Source organism: Thermobia domestica, chromosome 7 (assembly GCF_964235325.1).
Source record: "Thermobia domestica chromosome 7, izTheDome1.hap1.1, whole genome shotgun sequence".
Classification (NCBI taxonomy): Eukaryota; Metazoa; Arthropoda; class Insecta; order Zygentoma; family Lepismatidae; genus Thermobia; species Thermobia domestica.
The window spans coordinates 20,644,824-20,666,067 of NC_137460.1; the positions used below are offsets into that span (position 1 = coordinate 20,644,824).

The following is a 21,244-nucleotide window of genomic DNA, read 5'->3' on the forward strand; positions in this document are numbered from 1 at the left end:
AACGGCGACTTGATCTACAGCACACATCGCATATATGTAAGCGAATTTTTGAATTATGTTTTCTGCAGTACATAGCTAGAACAATTACTTTAACCGAGTTCGTTAATAGAGTCAATCCGTTAAAATTAACGAGTAATAGCAACTTTAACGATGTTATCTTTAACGGTGGCTGTCTTTAACTGGCAATCTATATCCAATATATGTAATTGAAGTTTTAAATTCTATGTTTTGCAATAAATAGTCAGAGCGATTATCTCGATTCAATCGTTAATGGAGTCAAACCGTTAACTTTGTAACGGGTAACGGCCACTTTAACGGTGGTTATATATATATATATATATATATATATATATATATATATATATATATATATATATATATTCACATATTTCGCGTGATCCTTTTTATTGTTTCAGAGCTTATCCGAGGCTAAGTGGTTATCGTTCGCGTCTTTGATCTGGAAGACTCATATTCTATTCCCGGTCGGAAATTCATGTATGTAGTTCGAATCCCACGTTATGCTGCAAGTCCACGTCTCATATAGCCTCACTGCTGACAGGGACGCAAAAGTCAACATTAAATTAAAACTTCCTATTGTCTTTACCAAAAATTTCTATTTATTTATTTTATATTACCTATTTTATATGACCTATAATTACAGTATTAGAAAATATTCAGTGGCGATTTCTCTATGTTATCGCGTTTATCACCAGTAAATAAAAAAACAATGCATATTTTATTATAGAAACTTCATCAAAGCAACTGGAAATTTCTTATCCTTGATTGATTTTGTTAAAAATAATTCACAATTAAACTTTGGAGTTTTCTGATCTATTTCTTTTCTTCGTGTTTTTACAGGATTTATTACTTCTGGAGGAACAGGAAGGATCTGTGAATTTTAAATTTGGAGTCCTGTATGCACGTCCTGGACAAGTCAGTGATGACGAGATGTTTAGCAATGGTAAGCATGATCTATAGTTTTCTCCTTCAGTTCATTGTTCTCTTAATGTATCTTTTACTTTTGTGTTTAGAATTTGGTTTATCAAAACTCTTTTATATATTTACTCTGTCTCTATGAGTGTCCGGCCATTCGGGAAGGAAAAAAAACTCAAACACTTGATGGTACACCGTTAATTCTGACCAGGATGTACACTCATGTCCAAAATTACTGTGGCATGTCTATAAATATGTTGGTGTAGGAATATAATTTGATAACGAATTCTCCCGGTATTTCTAATAATGTTAGTATGTGTATTACCGGCAAAGACGTGTATGTGGCAAATTTCATGTCATAAGAGCAGTTAAATAAGAATAATAAAACGAAAATAAAACTTTTTTTCTCCATTTTACAACATTTTGTTTTTCTCATTATATTTTTCGTATTGATATTTCTTTTTCCTATGAAATTTAGCACAAATATACATTTCCCGATTATAGACATAGTATCAGTATTAAAAGTACCCTGCAAAACCATTATCAAATTATATTCTTACAAGAAGACAGTTATAGATATGTTGAGTTGAGTTGATTTTAGTTTAGCGTCCCGTTCAGCAGCGAGGCTATATGAGACGTGGACCTACTGATTAACGTGGAATCCGAACCACATGAGCTCCCGCCGGGAAGCGAACCCGGGTCTCCCACGCCATAGGCGCGTACGCTAACTGCTTAGCCACGAGGGAGCTTAGTTATAGATATGTGTCAATCATTTTGGACATGAGTGTACTTGTAGAAAAACAGAAGTTAGGAATTGACTCCATTGATAAAGGTGATCCACCAAACGGATCTGTCAGAAATAAAACATTTCCGGTTTTAATGCTCATCATTATAAATCATAAACGGTAATAAATAGTGAGAAGTGATTTCCTGGAATTGATTAAAGGATAAAGTGAAGTGCCCGAGCCGTTCCTGTACCGTGTTCCGTTCGTGTCACGGCCGTAAGCATTCACTACATACCATATCATTCCGTGACATACCGTCCCTCTACTTTTTTTCTACACCATTACATTTCCCAAAAGGGATTGCAAGGAGGGTCAACTTCGTGTCGCTTCGAGAACTCCGAAGAAAGCCGAAGCATCTCTGTTGAGGTGGTTTCTCTTCAAGGCTACCTGTCGGGGCACGGCATGGGAACGGCACAAGACAACCTAAGGAATTTTCAGGAATATATTTCCAAGAATATATTTCCCCATCCTTAACTTTCTACTAAAACCGGAAGTGATAGAAATCCACAACAACTTCCGGTTTCAATAGTGATTTACATAGACCAAACGCGATAAAAGACAGCGAGAAGTGCTTTTTTTAAAAATCGATTTAGCATTCTAAGATTAGAGTGAGCGTAGTTAGTTACTCTGATCCAAGGAGAACAAAATGACGCCATTTTGAGATCGCTCTGTGTTGTGTGTCGTTCATTGTGATTGTTTGTATTGGCAGCGTTGATAAAAAAAAAAAAATCCGCCAATTGTGAAATTAGATCTGTGATTCGTTTTCTGAATGGGAAGAACGTAAAACCAAATTACATTCATCGACAAATCTGCGAGGTTTACGCAGAAAATGCAATGAGTGGTTCAATGGTGATAAGATGGGTCCGACAATTTAAGAAAGGACGTGATCAAGTGTATGGCGAAGAACGATGTGGGCGTCCATCTGTGCTTTCTGATGAACTGGTGAGTGCGGTCAACGAAACGATTAGAAAAACCGTAGTTTTACGATTAATACTCTTAGTCTTGAATTTCCACACATTTCACGAACAGTACTGTACGGGATTGTTACTGAAAAACTGGGTTTTCGTAAACTTTGTGCACGTTGGGTGCCTAAACTTCTTACCGAAGAACACAAAAAACAACGGATGGATAGCGCACTTGATTTTCTGACACATTATCATAACGATGGCGAGAACTTTTTTATCCCAGAAAGTCACGAGGGATGAAACTTGGGTTGTTTGTGACACCCCTGAAACGAATCGGCAATCCGTGGAATTGAGGCATACTTCGTCCCGAACAAATGTTAAACCAAAGGAATTCTTGACACCCCGAAAAGTCATGTGCACAGTGTTTTGGGACAGGCAAGGCATTTTACTGAATGAATTTTTACCACGAGATGCAACAATCAATAAAGATGTTTATTGCGAGCCGTGCAATACAGAACAAGCGCAGAGGAATGTTCTCAAAAGGTGTGGTTTTCACTCACGACAAGGCCCGGCCACACACTGCGAATGTGACCAAACAACACCTTGAAAGCTTTCACTGGAACGTTTTTGGCCATCCTCCGTTCAGTCCCGACCTCGCTCCTAGCGACTTGAATCTCTTTCTGCATCTCAAGTCTTTCCTTGGTGGTAAGCGCTTCAACAATGATAAAAAGTTAAAAGAACACGTTACCACATGGTTGACAACATTCTATGATACAGGAATACATAAACTTATACCACACTATGAAAAATGGAAAATTACAGGAGCTATGTGCAAAAGTACTGTAAGTGTTATTGATTTTTGTGCAACACATTGCTTTCTTTATTTGTACTCGATTTCTTTTTTATTACCAAACAGAACTTACTTTTCGAACGAACTTCGAAATTTAAGGTGTACCTTGAGCTAATGCTACCAATCTGGAATTACTTCAAGTGCTCCACATTTGAGAAATCTACGTCCCAAAATCAATTTTAGAGGAGTGTCAACCCACGTTGACAATACTGTAGTTACAGCAATGGACGCCATTTTGTCGCCTTTCTTTCCATCATATGTACGAATAGCACTTTCTAATTCTCAAAAACAAATAAGAAGGCTATTTTGAGTCAAATGAATTTTGAGAAAAGCGAGAGATTGAAATTTTGTGTTTACAATGCACAGTGTTCACTACTTTAAAAAAAAACATAGCACTGAGCAGTTTTTAAAACAATGAAAAACTTCAGTCACCAAGTGTTACGAAACATTTTCACAATACATGAAACACTAAAAGCAATAGTGTCGTGAAGGAGATTTATAGAAATAAAAGTAGTTTCAAATTATATTGGAAAGAGCACGAAAACTTTCCGGACGACAAAGATAATAGGAAAAATATGTAGACGACCTGTTTCAAACAGTAGTAGCCACCACGAATATTATAAGCTTTACGATGTAAATGAATCCTTGAAAAATATTGCATGTAAACTGTGAAAGTTACACTATCTAGGTCTAATTCTGATTAATTTGTCAGAAAATGTGATTGGATTCTCTGCGAAGTATGTAAACAATGGTATCATGAGGTAAGTGTAGGAGTTGCGTAAGAAAACAGTTTGTGTGTGGCAAGCGTGTAAAGTGAATATGACTTGATCAACTTTTAAACACTCTTGAGTCATATGCCTTATTAGTGTGAGGATGTTATATATATATATATATATATATATATAGAGAGAGAGAGAGAGAGAGAGAGAGAGAGAGGAAGAGGTACAAATATGGAATACCATTTACTTTTTGTTTGACAAAATCAATATATTTGCATAAATTAACACAAAAAACTCTATAAATACTGTGTAACATATCCTTAAACAATATCCAAATTTTGTGCTGCGTAAAGGAATGGGAAATATTTATAAACATCAATTTCCAATAAAGTTACAAAATTCTTACTTTAGAAAACGATGTACAAATATGGAATACCTTGAACATTTTCGAACAAACACTTTCAACAAGCAAAATTAGTGAGGTAAAAAAGTTGAAAATTAAACCAAGTTATAGGAGCAAAGTAGAAACGAACACCACTGACATATTACGTCATTGTACAGTTCTCTTACGTAAGTCACAAACGTGATAACCATGTTCATAACCTGCACAAGCAGTGTGAGCACATCTGGCACATAACCCATTCTTCCCCTTCCTTATCACATGAAAATTTGCCCGAGCAGAAAATGCATTCAGCGTGCTCGCTATAGGGTGTTCCACCTTCACCAATATCAATATCAGAAGAGTCGTCTCTCACGCTAAATGAACTATCACTATCACTCGCAGTGTCGGACGTTTCACATCTTGCTGGTCTTCGTTGTCTCTTGTTTCGTTTGACACATTGCTTCCTTGCTCCCAGAGACATTTCAATGGAAGCTTTATATGGTGATGAAGTCAGAATATTGGCAGTTCCTGATTTTCTTCCCCTGCTTCCCCTTTTCTTCCCTACGTTGGGCACAGGCGATATGTCCCATGGAGTAATCACTGTACCGCTGGTAGATGCTCCTGCTTCATCGGCACAAGAAACACTCCCACTGCTTGGCCCAATTCTTTTCTGCTCAGCTTCACTGACACTGTCCGTTGTTCCTCTAGATGCAATGAAATCTGCATCTGTGAAAACATTCCGATTTTCTGGGTAGAGCCCTGTAATTCGAAAGCCATTCACGGCGATCTCACCCAGTCTGGCATTTGAGATAGGCCTTACCAAAGAGTTCAGCAATGTCCATGTTAGTCAGAGGCCTATCATGAAGCCTTAGCCACATCCGCACTTCCTCGCTATAGTAAGACTTCAGTGGACTCATGAACGTTCTGTCCAGTAGCTGCATTTTGTGAGTAGCATGAGGAGGGAGGCATAAAATGCAGACATTATTCTCTCGACCCAAGTTAATGACATCTAAATTTCTGGAGTGGCTATAATGACCATCCAAAATCAAGAGAACAGGTGACTCACGTGACGGTTTCACTTTGTCGATGAAGTGGAGGAACCATTGGGTAAAGAGATCATTCTGAATCCACCCTGAGGGATGTCAAGCAGCGACAGACCCAGGCGGGGCACCTCTCATCAGCTGATTGTTCATGTTCTTGCGGGGGAAAATGAACCTGGGTGGAACGAATATTCCACTAGCACTCATGCAAGTTACGACTGTCACCAGAGAACCTCTCTCAGCAGAACTTAGTGCTGCCACCTGCCGCTTACCCTTCACTGCAAGAACTCGTGGTACTTTGCTCTGCACCACACTCAATCCAGTTTCGTCAACATTAAATATCTTGTCTGCTGGGTATTTTTTCTTCTCCATTTCTTCAGTTAGGAGGTCGAAAAATTTGTTGACATTTTCCTTAGTGAAGCCGGTGGCCCGTTGGAAAGAAGTTGCTGTTGGCTTTTGAAACGAGCATCTATCCTTATGCCTTTTCAAGAAGAGGCGGAGCCATCCTCTACCAGCTCTGTCTCCCAGAAATGGATTTGGAATCCCGTTTCTTTTGGCTATCTGAAAGGTCATTGTTTGTAAGTCTCGTCTGGTCAGTCCAAAAAATTTGCTTTCCATTGTTAGAGCATATTGAAGTAGTTGTTCTTCAATTTCTTGCGGCAAAACTGTCTTCCTCCCAAGCTTGGTTTTCGTGGCTTCATTTACTGTCACGTCTGATTTAGCCAGTCGGAAGAGAGTTGCGCGTGGAACATTAAATGTCTTGGCGGACTTCAAATAGCCCATCTTTTTCTGTCGCACCGATTTTATTGCCTCCTGCATAGCAACTTCATCCCACACTTTTCTAGCAGGTGACAATTTTCTACCTTTCGATGTTGTCGCCATATCTACAGTTGAAACACAGTTCTAGAATAAGGGTCTAAATATGGAATACCAAATATTCCATATTCGAGCCACTACTGTCTTCCGAAACAAAACGTCAAAACACTCACAGTTCAAACAATAGAAAAAACTAGATATGTGGTAATGTCGCTACAAATGTCCTCTTTCCAAACGAACAGAAGTGTATTTGAATAGGCACGTGTATTAGAAATATACGACGAAATGCTCCTTACCTACTAAAAATTCACTTCACCGGGAAAACAATCAAAAGAAACCGACGAGTTGCTTTCGGCTTTAAACTCAACAATGACTACTTTTGTTAACAAAGGAAGGAAGGAGGGATTGTTTCACAGTTTGTTCGCTAGAGTACTCACGTTACCTTACGAGATATTATAGTATTCCATATTGGTGCCCCTATTCCATATTTGTACCTGTTCCTCTCTCTCTCTCTTTCTCTCCCTATATTTATATATATATACAGGACAGCAAAGACTCAAATAACCCCTTCAGAGATCCAAATAGTTCCGTTTTTTAAGTTTCATTTTCTGTCTGTTTTCCCTTTAATATTTTCTTTTACTGAATATCCGTTTTATAGCAGATTTTAATTGTTAATAAAGTAAAGCCACGATTAACCACGGAACTGGGTGGCAACCGCAGAAAGCGAAAATCGCGAATAACCCGAAAAAAGACTAAACATTAGGTTCAAACACAAAGAAAGAAGATTTCAGCATAAAAACTACGGATTGAAATTGCTTTTTCATGGTTCGTAATTAACCCTTCAGTGGTCGACCGTGAACTCTTACTCCACAGTAAACAAGGAATATACGATGAAAGACCCAAAAGAAACCGGACTTTCGTTCTAAAAAAAAATAATTTATTACATTTTTTACAAAATTCTTTCAGTCTCCTTCAAAGTACTCTCCATTAAATGCGATTCATTTCTCCCATCTTCTTTCCCACTGTTCCTCTCTGGAGAGTACCTCTGGAACTCTGGAACTTTTATATCGCCCAATGCGCTCTACGAAGTTCTTTTTACAGCCTCTACACCATCAAAACATTTTCCTTTTAGATTTTGTTTAATTCTCGGAAAATGTAATCATGTTGGTCAAAAAGTTTGGATCACTTTCAATCTGATTTTTCAAGTCCTGGCTCAAATTCAGACGAATGATTTGATCCTGTGTGAGCAGGCGAGAAACAAACTTAGCGGCAACATGTCTCATTTGCAAAACCTGACGCTGACACGAGCTCCAACTCACTTCTGCCTGTTTTGAAATATCATCGATCATGAAACGACGATCTTCGCTGATTTTGGAACAGATTTGTTCGATGTTTTCATCGTTTCGAAATGATGAAGAGCACCCAGATCGAGCATGATCTTCAACACTCATCTCACCACACTCAAACGTTAACCCCCTACGCAGACGCCGCTTGGCCAACTGATTTGGGAAGGTCTCTACTAGACCCACCTAGCAGGAGAACTCTCTACTACGCCTAGGAACGGCAGCGCTCTTTCAATCTCGTTTCTTTTGGGTCCCCCCCCCCTCGTAATTTACTACCAACACAAATCACTCTTCCCAGTTTCCGTGTTTCATACCTTACAACAATCGCCTTCTGCTTATCAGAGTAGAGTTGCACTTCGAAGCGTGCACTATTGTTGAAAATATTGATTTTTACAGTGGAATTTATTTTTATGTTTTCGAACATACAGTACTTATTTGCATGCGGAATCCAGAATGTCAGTCCGCAGTGACTACTTATAAAAAAATAATTGAGTGGGACTGCAACAGGGTTATTTTTTTTTCATGGCACTTACAGCTAATCGGAACTTACTGTACATTGTACTATGGTAATTTTGTAATAGTTTGACGTCATAAATACAGGGTGAGTCAAAATTATGTGTCCACTATTTGAGAGAAAGAATTTAGGTAGTTTTCGTTATACAGAGTCCCGACCTGCCCACAAGCATGATTAATGCATATAAACCAACATTCAACAGTACAATTTAGTGCCCGAACACACATTTCGGGAGAAATTTTGGATATCACACCTTTTATTCTGTCCTTGAGTTCTTCGATGTCTCTTACTTTTGTACTATACACGCTCTCCGTTATCATATCTCATAACCCGAAGTCACAGGGTGTGAGATCCGGAGATTGGGGAGGCCATGCTAAAAGTCCGCCGCGACCAATCCAACAATTTGGAAACATTTGATCACGATAAGCGCGCACGGCACAAGAAAAATGAGGCGGTGCACCATCATGCTGAAAATAACCTTCTCGTCGAAGTTGTAGGGACATGTTATCAATAACAAACTCTTGCAACATTTGAAAGTAGTCATCTGCAGTCACCGTTGTGATTGTACACTAAAATTGGCCAATTACACCAATAGTGATCACGGCACACCACACATTTACCTTCGGGGATCCGTCTTCATGCTCATGAATGATACGTGGATTTTCAATACCCCAGAAAATTGTGTTATGACGATTAACATAGTCGCTGGTATAAAATGTAGCTTCTTCACTGAAAATCATTTGACTATCAGTACTTGGCTGCATCCGTAATATTTCAGGTAGAATCTCACAGCATTCTGTTTCTACGGAGCAGTCAAAGCTCGAACGATTTGTAGGTGATATGGCCACATGCCAAGATCCTTGGATAGAATTCGGTTCACTGTCCTCTGTGGAATCTCTGTTTCCAGACTGCAACGTCTCGTTGATTTTGTTGGACTCCATAGTATGGCCTCTTGCACTGTAGCAATGTTTAATTCACTTCTGCCAGTTCTAGGTCGCTCCACATTTTCGCGATAATTCTCTTCTACTGATGTATTTGCTGCAAACTTCTGATAAATGCGATAATTTGTTAAACAAGTTGATGGCTGTCGATCTGGAAATCGTTCTGCAAACCTTCGACGCACTTCTGTTGCCGACCGCACAACTTCCAGTAAGCTTGCCATCACTCTTCTATGCTCTAATGTGAGTCTGTCAGCCATAGGTCAGCCTGTAATAGAAAACAGAACAATCTTCAGATTGTTCACATAATTTTGACTCAACCTGTTTTAGGAAAATCTATTTGTTCTCTTACCATACTGAAATAGTCCCCATATCCCCCTACAGGATTCCGACTAAATTTTCATCGTTGCAATAAATCTTCATAAGAGTAACCTTCACCAAGTGAAGAAATAGTTGAACACTAAAAAGAACATACGATAGACAATTATAAAATGAACTGGTAGAAAAATTATTGTGCCAACTGACGCCTGTTTTAAACTGAATTAGTCTGCTTTATTTGTCAAACAGCCATATTCTACAAACCTTTTTCAGGTATTTCTACTGCAATTTCTCTCAGACATTCCTTATATTCCTACTATCTTTCGACAGCACATCCGTTATATTCTTTTTTTCATTCTTCTAGCGCCATCTGTCTTCAGCTTTCCGTTCTAAAAGAACAGTGGCTGTCACAACTTCTCCTTCTGTGGCGATTTTCATTCTTACGATTGCTCCTTTCTCAATAGATGGAGGCACCATTCATCAAGTAAACGCCAATCGCTCTTTTTCTTCTTCTTTCTTTCTTGACTTACCGATATTTCCGGTCGTCAATAGACATTTTCCGGGGAAAAGGATCTTCAACGAACTCTCTCTTTCTGTTCATTTCTTCTATTTCTCTTTCTTTCTACTATCGTTTTTATTTTCTATCGCTTCTTAAAGACATCTTTTCCTCAGATTTTTTTTCTCTGCTGCACTTTGTCGTATTTTCTGTCCATAAAATAGAAAAGAAGTAACTAAAAAGTGTTGCCATCTCAAACAATTCATCTTCACGATTTGTGACCAGATAGCAAAAAAAGTAGCAAGTTATACAAGTGAATATAGCCACTTTTTTTGTGAAATAATTTATTAAACACTACTTACGTACAGTATTTCTTCCAGACATGTTTTTGGGAGGCATTGCCCTCCCGGAGCTCTCAGAGTGCCCCCACGAAGGAGACCAAAGCAATACGTCCATAATATAATAATAAACAAGAGGTTAGGATTTAGATTTCTGGGCTTTCGGCATCTAAGGCCATTTAGCCCGTCACGTTTTAAGGGATGACGTCCCTTGGCGAGCACACAATCCGGGGAAAGGGAAGGAAGAAAGGATGGGGGAAGGAAAGGAAGCGGTCTGGGACCTATAAGTTAGGTACCACCCCGGCATTTGCCTGGTGTGAATGAGGAAAACCCAGGAAAACCTCATTCATGGTGGCTGGCCTGAAAAAGCGTTTTACACTTTTTCGACCGAGTGCCCCCACCGGGAATCGAACCGGGGCCCGCTCTAATAATAAATAGAACAGTAACGTTTGAAAATAATATGTGCGTGTGCCCCTCCGAATACTAAGGGTGTCCCGGAGAATATTTTCCTGAAAGAAACAGTGATTACGTATATGTCAGTCGTTCCGCTAAATATACCCTCTCATGCACCTGGTGTAACCCTTTCAGTCCAACGTAATGTCCAATCTAATTTTACCCTTCCCACTGGTTAACCAGGCTTTCTTCTAAGTAGTTAGTCCAGGAGAGACAAAATCAAAATATAAGGAAAGAAAATGAAATGAAATCTTTAAGTTTTACGTCCCACGATTATGCCGTAAAGGCCAAAGGAGACGATGATGATGAGCAATGAATGAAATGAAGAAAGTGGGAGGAAACGGGAGAACTCCGAGAAAACCCACGAGTACGGTGTTTGTCCCCCACAAAGTCCACACGGCGCGAGCTGGGATCGAACCAGGGACCCCAAACACCTGCCTGTACCACTGAGCCACCGCGCCCCCAATATAAGGAAAAAGTCTACACTGGAACGTACCCTGGACATTGGGGGTCGGTTGACTAATTACAGGGGAGGGGGAATATGCCTGGAAGGAACACTCTATAAGGAGTTTATTTTTCCATGAAATGAAATCTTTTAGTTTAACGTCCCACGATTAGGCTAAGGGAGACAGATGATTAAGATAAGTGAATGATGATGGAAAAATTGGTGGAATGAGAAAGTGGGAGGAAACAGGATTGCGCCGGGAAAACCCACGGACACGGTTGTCCACTACAAATTTTACTTGTCCGGGGACCGAACCAGGAACCCCACGTACCAGAGGTAAGCGCTCTACCACTGAGCCACCGTGCACCCTATTTTATTTTTTTTCCAAAGTACCTTTGTCTGTCCGTCCGAGAGAAAAAAAAAGAATCTCGAGATCAACTTGATGAATCAGGATGAATTCTGGTCAGATCATAAAGGTGAAAAGTTTGGACCCAAGTTCGTTTAGGGAGATGATGCATCCACTCGAAGCGGTAAAAAAAAATCAACCATTTCCAGTTTTAACGTTATCACTATATAGCAGAAACGGTAATAGATAGCGAAAATCAATTTTCTGCAATCCATTAAGCGTCTCAAGAATACATTTTATTACCATCCCTAACTCTCCATTAAAACCGGAAGTGATAAAAATTTTGTACCACTTCCGGTTTTAATAACGATCTACATAAAGAGAAAACGGCAAGTGATAGGGAGAATCGATTTAGATTTCTGAGAATAGATGACTTTTTATCTCTTAACTCTTTATTCAAACCGTAAGTGGCAGAAATCAACCACTTCCGGTTTTAACATTGACATCCATAGATGGCGAAAAGCGGTCTTTTGGAGCTGTCTTAGCGTCCTAAGAATAGGGATCATCTACTCTTTTACCACTCTGTTTAAACCCTCTAAAGAAATTGTTGACTTCCGGCACTTCCAATCTCTGAATTGATCACTATAGAGCAAAGACGGTAATAGATGGCGAGAAGCAGTTTTCTGCAATCTATTTATTTTCCCAAGGATATATTGCATTTCCACTCTGTTTTTCTCTCCTAAAACCGGAAGTGGTAGAAACCACCACCTATTCTGGTTTCAATATTTAGAAAACATGTTACACAAACCACACTTCTCCACATAATGCACACGTAGCACTGCTACTTCTTAAGTTGAATTTTGTCCTATACAACACCGTGTTTGTGAAGGATAGGAGCTACTATTAACGTGGAGTCCGATCAAAGACCGGGCCTTAGATCCTTTGTAGTTTGCGGAGGCGTAGACTATTATGTAAAATCAATCTTCGCAGTATATGCCTTTACTCACCACTCTATCACTAATTTTTGTTAAATAATTGCATACATCACCAGTCATACTGCTATGAAATGATTATGAATTTTCTAGCTTTATCTCACACAATTATGGCTTGTAGGCTAAAAGAAACGGATGATTAGTGAATGATAATTAAATAATTGGCGGAATGAGAATGTGGAAGGAAACCCAAGAACCTCGATAAAACCCACGAACGCGATGTTGTCCAGCACAATGTAGCATGGTCTGGGATCGAACAAAATACTTCTAGTGCCAGAAGTGAGGTCTTTACCACTGAACCACTGTGACCTTATTCTCCTAAACTTTCTCTCTCATGTGAATGGTGTAACCTCTTAAAATTCGATGTACTATACCGCTCTTTCAATCTATATTCTTATTCGAGAAGACACAAATTGCATAAAATGCTGTCTACCATAACTCAAGAACGTGGGTGACCCGCCCTCATGCTTCATGAAGACCGCTAATTTATCCTTATATTCCTGCCCCCGAGAAAAAAACCTTCTTTCTTACTTACATAAATGTTTTGACCCCACCCATTGCACAATAATAGTGGCATGGTAGTTCATTTGTAGAGCGCTCATCTGTACTGCGAGGCGTCCCTACTTCGATCCCAGGCTATGTGGGTTTGTAGTGAACGGCACCAGGTGAAAACATACGAAAACGTATGCATATTAATAGGTTTCTAATAACGCCTTACGTGTATGCAACCCTCATTACACAATGATTGTGCAGGTTTATATAATGGCGTAGGATAAATATCGAGGAATTGAGAATTTTTCACCTTTTCTTTTCTTTTCTTTTCTTTTCTTTTCTTTTCTTTTCTTTTCTTTTCTTTTCTTTTCTTTTTTTAAATCGATGTTCTGAATTAAGAGTCGGCAACGACGGATACTTTCTCTTTTTATTTTGGTTCTGAATTACGACCCACAACGACGAGTCCTTACAGCTAGTTGATGATATTTTAAACAAATAATCAAATAATTCGTTAATTTAACCAGTTTTTCTTTCCGAATAAATAGTGTGAGATACTTTGAACTTCTAACAATGATACTTGTAATGCAACAAGTAGATTACTGGATAGCTTCTAATAATTATGTGGTGCAATAATTCTTCTATTATGCATGTGGTTATTCCACTAATAGGACAGCTATTGTTGTCATTTTCTCATCCGTCACTCTAAACAATGGATAGCTGACGGACTTCAATTTGAGTTAACTCGCAGAACCACGTGTTGTTCCCGACTGTTCCATTAGTGACCTAAGAAAAGTTAATCGATCAAGTAAATTAACAACGCCCAAAATTAATAGTTTAGTATACATTTATTCATTAATATAAAGAAATGTAATTGAGGGTTAACTATAAAATAATAATATAATTATCTTTTCTTAACTTACACCACGAATCACGCCATACTGTAGTATTATTATTAATATATTTATTCATGAAAGAGGAATGGAATTATACTGAGGTTGTTTGCGATCTATGGTCACGAAATGCCAACATGCTATATCTTATGACATACCATGCCGCCACCATCTGAGTCGAACTGGTGACCGCGAGTTCCAACTATCACTCTGTAACGGAGTTTTCGTTGAGCAATCTGGTGTGAAATACGCCATGTCGAGATTAGTCCACTCCTCTCGACAAGTTTCCCAGAAACTATCTACGGTTCGAAGTCACCCGTGTCCAAGAGCACGTACCAACAACTCAAAGACACAGCAATCCATTAACAGGAATGTAGTTGTACGGGATGGCGTGTATTTCCCTTGCGCGTTCCATACAATAATAATTTCAGTTTTAGGACTCGCGATTAGCGATTAGGCTAATGTAGGCGGTGATGATGAGAAATGAATGAAATGATGGAATGAAGAAAGTAGGAGAACTCCGAGAAAACCCTTGCACGGTGTTTGTGCACCATGAAGCCCACTTGGTTGCGCGATCCGTATCAGCCAAAAGTTGGTGATGAAAGCAGATGTTATGACTTTACGCCCTATCCTGATATAGCCATGCCTTTTAATAATCTGAATCATAGACAGCTGTGCGAACCAGCTGGGCCAAGGTTGCCGTTTGATAAGAGGCCGTGTTGACTGTGACATTTTTAGCCACGCGGCAGATGGTTAACTTGACAGTGTAACTAAATCCCGAAATGATTATGAAAATTTGGGGGAAACTTTGTACTGTTTCTTGACAACATAGTTCGAAATTATTTCTCCCTCTGGGACGTATTTTATTACAATTCATTCAGATAAACGTATGCCTCACCTAGAATGATCACACACGTCCACCTTTTACTGGCAAGGTAGTGTTCGTACAGCTTGCAACTATTCGTTGAACATTCAGCAATGTGCTGTGACAACAATATGTGAACCCGACTTTTATGCTGCTTGTTTAGATGTAAATCCCGGTTTTGAGTGACGACGCCAACTTTAGTTTCTTGGGGGGAAAATGGAGGGGCGGAGAATTTATTTGAGGGTAGCTTCTTTTTGTGTATGCAAGACAGTAGTACAATACAATACAACATATCTGGGGGCAGTTGAGGGGTAAACAATGCTATCGCTGAGTGTCTGTCCCCGTTGATACCATCTATCGTCGTCACTGATGGTTTAGGTGGATCACTAGGTGTTCCCAGTCTATGCTAAACGCTGCTTGAATAGTGTGACGTTGCCAGATAGTGTCCAGTGTTTACTGATGCCAGAGAATAAAGGGAGTAATCATGGAATTCTGCTTGGATGCTGAATGGAGAAATTAGTTTTCGACCCTTACCGCAATTCCACTTCTCGAACTGCAACGTTAGAATCCAGGAATTTTCTTATTGTGACTACTACAGTAAAACGTACAAATTTGGCAACAATGCATTATGGCGTTCTGGGAAAGTTTCGTCTCAATAACTATTTCCTTAAATGTAAATTAATATTTAAATAAAATATGAAACGTAACACGAAAAATGGTCAAACAATATATCTAATTCGTTATAAGATCGTTACTTTATAATACTTTATACATTCAAATAAACATTTCATAAAACGGAGCACTTCTAGTAAGATCTAACAGCAGGTGCCATCGTGTGTGCTCATCGTAAAACGAATCAAATATTTTCTTTATTATTTGTTACATTTTTCGATATCAGGAGATACAACCAAATGAATAAGTGTCTTGTGCTGTAGCTGAAACATTACACTACCTTATAGTACAATATTTATAATATGTAAATGTTTCATTGTGCAGTAGTTAAGGCAATGAGCTAAAATATGTACTGACTTCCGGGTGATGATCCACCTTAATAATCCTAGTGTTCACTATTTTCACTGAAGTCCCCATATGTTTGTAATGACTCTGTATTGCTGGATGGGGACTAGCGACAAGGGGTCTTCACTTTCTGAATCATCTGCAATGTTCGGCTCAGTGTAGGTCGTAGACTTCTCTATTTCTTGCTCTACTTGAAGCAGTTCCAGTTTACCTTTCTTTACCTTTCCGATTCAGCATAGGATATGCCTTTCTTGAATATTTCGAAACCATACCTCTTACACTAATGTATAATCTGTAAATACGAGTATCTTACTCATCAGAAAGAATTGTAATGTACCTTTCCCAGTATGGTGGTATTCGGATTCGCTGTGCCATTTTACGCACTAGGCAGTGAATTCACTTCACTATAACCCTACTTCTAAAGAATCTCTCTCACTGCTGCAGTTCGGTTCGCTTCCGTCCTTTTCTCTGCAGTGTTACAGCGCATTTCAAATTCGCCACCATAGAGATCGGAAACGACGTGTGTACTGTAATAGACGTTTTCGGACAATTACGTTTGATGAAAATCCACAACGCTGGTCTAATGACTGCGGTTGTGATGTGCTCAAGCGATTTGATGCATTAGGCTGACGGTCGTGTGGCGACATCTATTGGCGATTCGAGTCCCTCTGAAGATGTTTAATTGTCCTTGCAGTTTCTGTGTTTCATATTCTCTATTATATTGTATGAAATAGAATATTCGAAAAAGGATTAATTATACTAAGGGACAGAGGTTATGGTGCTTGAAGGCGGGGTGCTGAGTTCCCTTTAAATGCTGTTAGCAAATGAGAGGGTTGCGGTGTTGCCAGAGAACGAGATGTATATGTTATCTACCCAGTCTGTCCGCGCTGTAGTGTGTTTGCTTAATCACATCTCCTTTACCATACGGCAACGTCAAGTTACACTTTTCGTTTCATTTGCCTAACCCACGTACCATTGTTTGCGTCCCACGCTGAAGGCCTGTCGCAGATGGAGTGAATTAAAAAAGGAAAAAGTATAGCACGCATCACTTTGCTACATATAGTCCCGAGTTCCATTCTTGGTGGGAAAACATTGAACGCATTATTGTGGTTCAGATTCCTCAATAAACTTTAGGTTCACGTCTCATATAACCTGAAAAGGGACGCTGAATTCAAGAAGCAACAACAGTGGTTCGAAGAAAGCTTACAACATGGTCTTTCCTGAGTTGAACAGAGTTACAAGTTTATGCCATATTATCAGGATAGTGTCTCATGATCCCAAGTGAATAGTTGTCGAAAGTGTTACAAGTTATTTTTTACAGTAAACGTATTGTTTTGGTAAGCGAATAGTTTAAATCAAATTTACGTCTATTAAAAGCAAAGCTTATAAAAAATCCTTTAGTTTTACGGACGCCGGTTAGGCCAAAGGAGACGGTGACAATGAGAAATGAGTGAAATGGTGGAATGAAGAAAGTGGGAGGACACGAGAGAACCCCGAGAAAACCCACGAGCATGGTGTTTGTCCCCCACAAAGTCCACACGGCACGAGCTGGGATCGAACCAGGGATCCCAAGCACCGGAGGTGAACGCTCTACCACTGAGCCACCCCACCGCGCCCCCCACAAAGCTTATAGAATGGAAAATATGAAAGATATCATTTAATTTCATTTGGCTCTGTTCACAGTGCATAATTCCTATTATAGTTCAATGATTCTCTATTATTATTATTATTATTATTATTATTATTATTATTATTATTATTATTATTATTATTATTATTATTATTATTATTATTATTATTATTATTATTAACTGACCTACCAATCAGTTGCATACACAAGAACGTGAAACAACACAAAAGCTCAACGACCAAGGATAAGCGGCGAGAATGTTTAACTATTGAAAAAAACATAATAGAAAATGTTCAACTATTGAAAAATAACTGATAGAAAAGAGTAGTTTGCAACATTGTTTCCGTCTTCGGCGAATGATAAATATTCAGGGTCCGTTCCTGAAGGAGAGACAAGGAAGGAGATTCTATGTAACCTCTGACCCATAGCGTTGGGCTCTTCAGAAGTTAAATTGGATTTGAGAGTTTCAGTAGAAGGGGACTTCTTATTTCCATCCCCAAGTCTTCTTGACAAACGTTTCCAAAAAGAGGAGAACAAATAAGAAAAGGAGACAGACAACAAGAAGCCAAGTGTTTAATCGAAAGATTGAAGAGGCTTAAGATGAAGTATAGGTATTCATCCTGGCAACCCATTTTATTATTATTATTATTATTATTATTATTATTATTATTATTATTATTATTATTATTATTATTATTATTATTATTATTATTATTATTATTAGCGTTTTGGGTTTTATTAGCAGCCTAGTAACATCTGACTTTTCCACTGATTTAGAAATTTATAATTGTAATTGTTGAGAATTGGAACGGTCACAAAGTGCTACAGGATGTTTCTACTTGACTGAAAGTGCCATAGAAGGTTGTACAGTCAGTGGCAAAAGTTATTTCCATTTGATGAAATTAGTTTCGTAAGATAACTTCAGAATGGAAGCACAATTTGCGTACAGTTTTGAGTAAATTAAAAAAGAACATAATTTTCTGAACGTTCCCGTCACGTTCCCGTCAATACATTTTACTAGATGTAAAGAACTTTTGTCGCTGACTGTACATACTCTAATTAGGATGTTTAGTTATTATGAGTCTGTGCAAACAAAGATCATCTTGCTATCGAATATTGTTCTCTGGGCTCTCATGTATATTCCCTTGATGAATGTTGGGCCGCGGTGGCTCAGTGGTAGAGCGTTCACCTCTGGTGTTTGGGGTCCCGGATTCGATCCCAGACCCCGCCAAGTGAACTTTGTGCTGGACAAACACCGTGTGCGTGGGTTTTCTCGGGGTTCTCCCGTTTTCTCCCACTTTCTTCATTCCACCATTTCATTCATTTCTCATAATCACCGTCTCCTTTAGCCTAACCGGCATAACCGTGGGACGTAAAACTCAAAGATTTCATTTCATTTTTTCCCTTGATGAATGAATCTTTAGTAGTACGTATAATTGTTGGTTTGTTATGATTTCTCTTTAGTAAGTGCATCACTCTCTCAGGGATATATGAATAGCGTATATCTAAAGGAATCAACAATTATCAGTGTGTTTATGTTTCGCAGTAGTGAGGTTGCTCTAAGGCAAAAGCCTACATTTACGGAATGTAATAATAGATTCTAATCTCTCACCTAATTTAGTGTTAGGTTATCAATACACTTTGGGCTCCGTTTATTTAACTCCCTTGTTGAGTATCTAACAGTAATTATAGCTGCCCGCAGCGGGGGACAAAGGTAGCAATTGCCCCTCTCCTTGAATTTTTTAAGCGTGTTCGTTTCTTGCAAAATACGTATCAAAAAATATTAATTTGCTCTCACATACTATAACAGTGGCGTATTTACGGGGGGACTATGCACAACACGTCAATAAGCACTTTTGGATGCCGACAAATTTTAATGAAGTTGTGTATATAACAAATTTATTTCGGGGAGTGCTTGAGCCCGGTAGCCACCCCCTAAATACGCCACTTTACTATAGTATTTAATATTGTAAAGTTCGGCTTGTGCAGGTATAAGTAAAGCATATGTAGAGAAAATTACATCCGGAATCGTTTTTCCCACTACTGTTTTATATATATATATATATATATATATATATTACAAAACCCACTATAAACAATATATTACTAAGATACAACTAGGGTCTATAATGTAAACTCTCTAATACTGGGTAACGAGGTAACCCAAGGCACGAGCAACCTAGGATAGATCTCCACAGAGCTCCAAAGCAAGCTAGGTGGAGTGGATTTTAGAACCCCCACTACTCCGTGCAAGCAGTGAGGGGGGTTAAGAGTCACAGAACTCCGAAGCAAGCTAAGTGGTTGAGGTTAGGATGCCCAACAGAACTCCGTGCAAGCTAAAAGGAGAGATGAGAAGCCTAGATAGAGTTCCGATGCAAACTAGAGGCTTTAGGATAGGTATCTTCTAAAGCTCCAAAGCAAGCTAGGTGGCTGAGGTTAGGATGCCCAACAGAGCTCCGAGCAAGCTTAAAGGAGAGATGGGAAGCCTAGAGTTCCGATACAAACTAGAGTCATTAGGATAGGTATCTCCTAGAGCTCCAAAGCAAGCTAGGTGGATTAGATTTTAGAACCACCACTACTCCGTACAAGCAGTGAAGGGGTTAAGAGTCATATAACTCCGAAGCAAGCTAAGTGGCTCAGATTAGGATGCCCAACAGAGCTCTGAGCAAGGTAAAAGGAGAGATGGGAAGTCTAGAGTTCCAATGCAAACTAGAGGCTTTGGGGTAGGTATCCCCTAGAGCTCCAAAGCAAGCTATAGGAGGAATGGCCAATCACAGACTCGTGCCTCTCATTGAAATCCTCTCCGTTATACAGATGCTCTAGGTGAAGCGGTGGCGCTGCTGTTCCCTCGTTGTCATGTGACCAGTCATGTGGTGTCTCTGTCGCCTGCAGTCATAGTAATCCATAGTAAGACACACATGGTTGATGTTTGTCATTATAAGCACGTGTTCAGTGTTTGTAAACACTGTTCATTGTAGCTTTGAAAGCATTCGACAGTAATGCAAGTAATTAAGAAAAGCATGTAACAAGCATCTAATTAAAAATCTACATTTTGCAAATACAATAATTCAAAAAGTATGTAACAAAGATCTAATTAAAATTTTGCGTTTTGTACAGATTGATGACAAATGTGAAGGGAGAACTTGATAGGCTCTGGGAAGAGTGGGCGTGATGACAAATGTGAAGGGAGAACTTGATAGGCTCTGGGAATAGTGGGCGTGACCTCCTTTCACTTTTTTGTTTATATTTAACTTGTTATTCTTGGATAGATTTTTCGTAACGTATCTGATGAAGACAATGCTACGTTGCCCAAACGGTTATACAAGGGTTAGTCAATATAGGCCTATATTTTGTGCTTTGGTCGATTTCGTTTAATTAATACTGTAATATAATGTAATAATAATTTATTTACTGTAGTTAATAAAGATATGTTCGTAAATAACTGTTGTTTTATGTAATGCATCAAAGTATTTGTGTATTCGCGATTGTGCTTTTATATCGGTCTTCCACACCTTTCCCCCCTTTGTTAGGAAAGTCCTACAGCGATCTCTGTAACCAAAATAATAGAGATGGTAGGGTACTCAAATATCATACATACTATTTTGCTCTAGAATAGTGATGGTTGCGGCATCCGGCCCGGAAATAAAAGTTAAAATGTTTTTTTGAGTTTTGCATTTGTCTTACACGACTTTTGCTTTTCTTTACTTTTAACATTAGTTATACTTATTAGGAAGGAG

At 38.9% G+C, this 21,244-nt stretch overlaps 1 protein-coding gene across 1 annotated transcript in view; it reads left to right on the forward strand.

Moving 5' to 3' along the window:
- Positions 1 to 21,244, forward strand: part of LOC145689883 (GTPase-activating Rap/Ran-GAP domain-like protein 3) — a 641,847-nt gene that overhangs the window by 498,937 nt on the left and 121,666 nt on the right. The window contains exon 8 of the mRNA XM_081764181.1: positions 859 to 961. Coding sequence (XP_081620307.1) covers positions 859 to 961 — 103 coding nt within the window. The remainder of the gene's footprint in view (positions 1 to 858; positions 962 to 21,244) is intronic.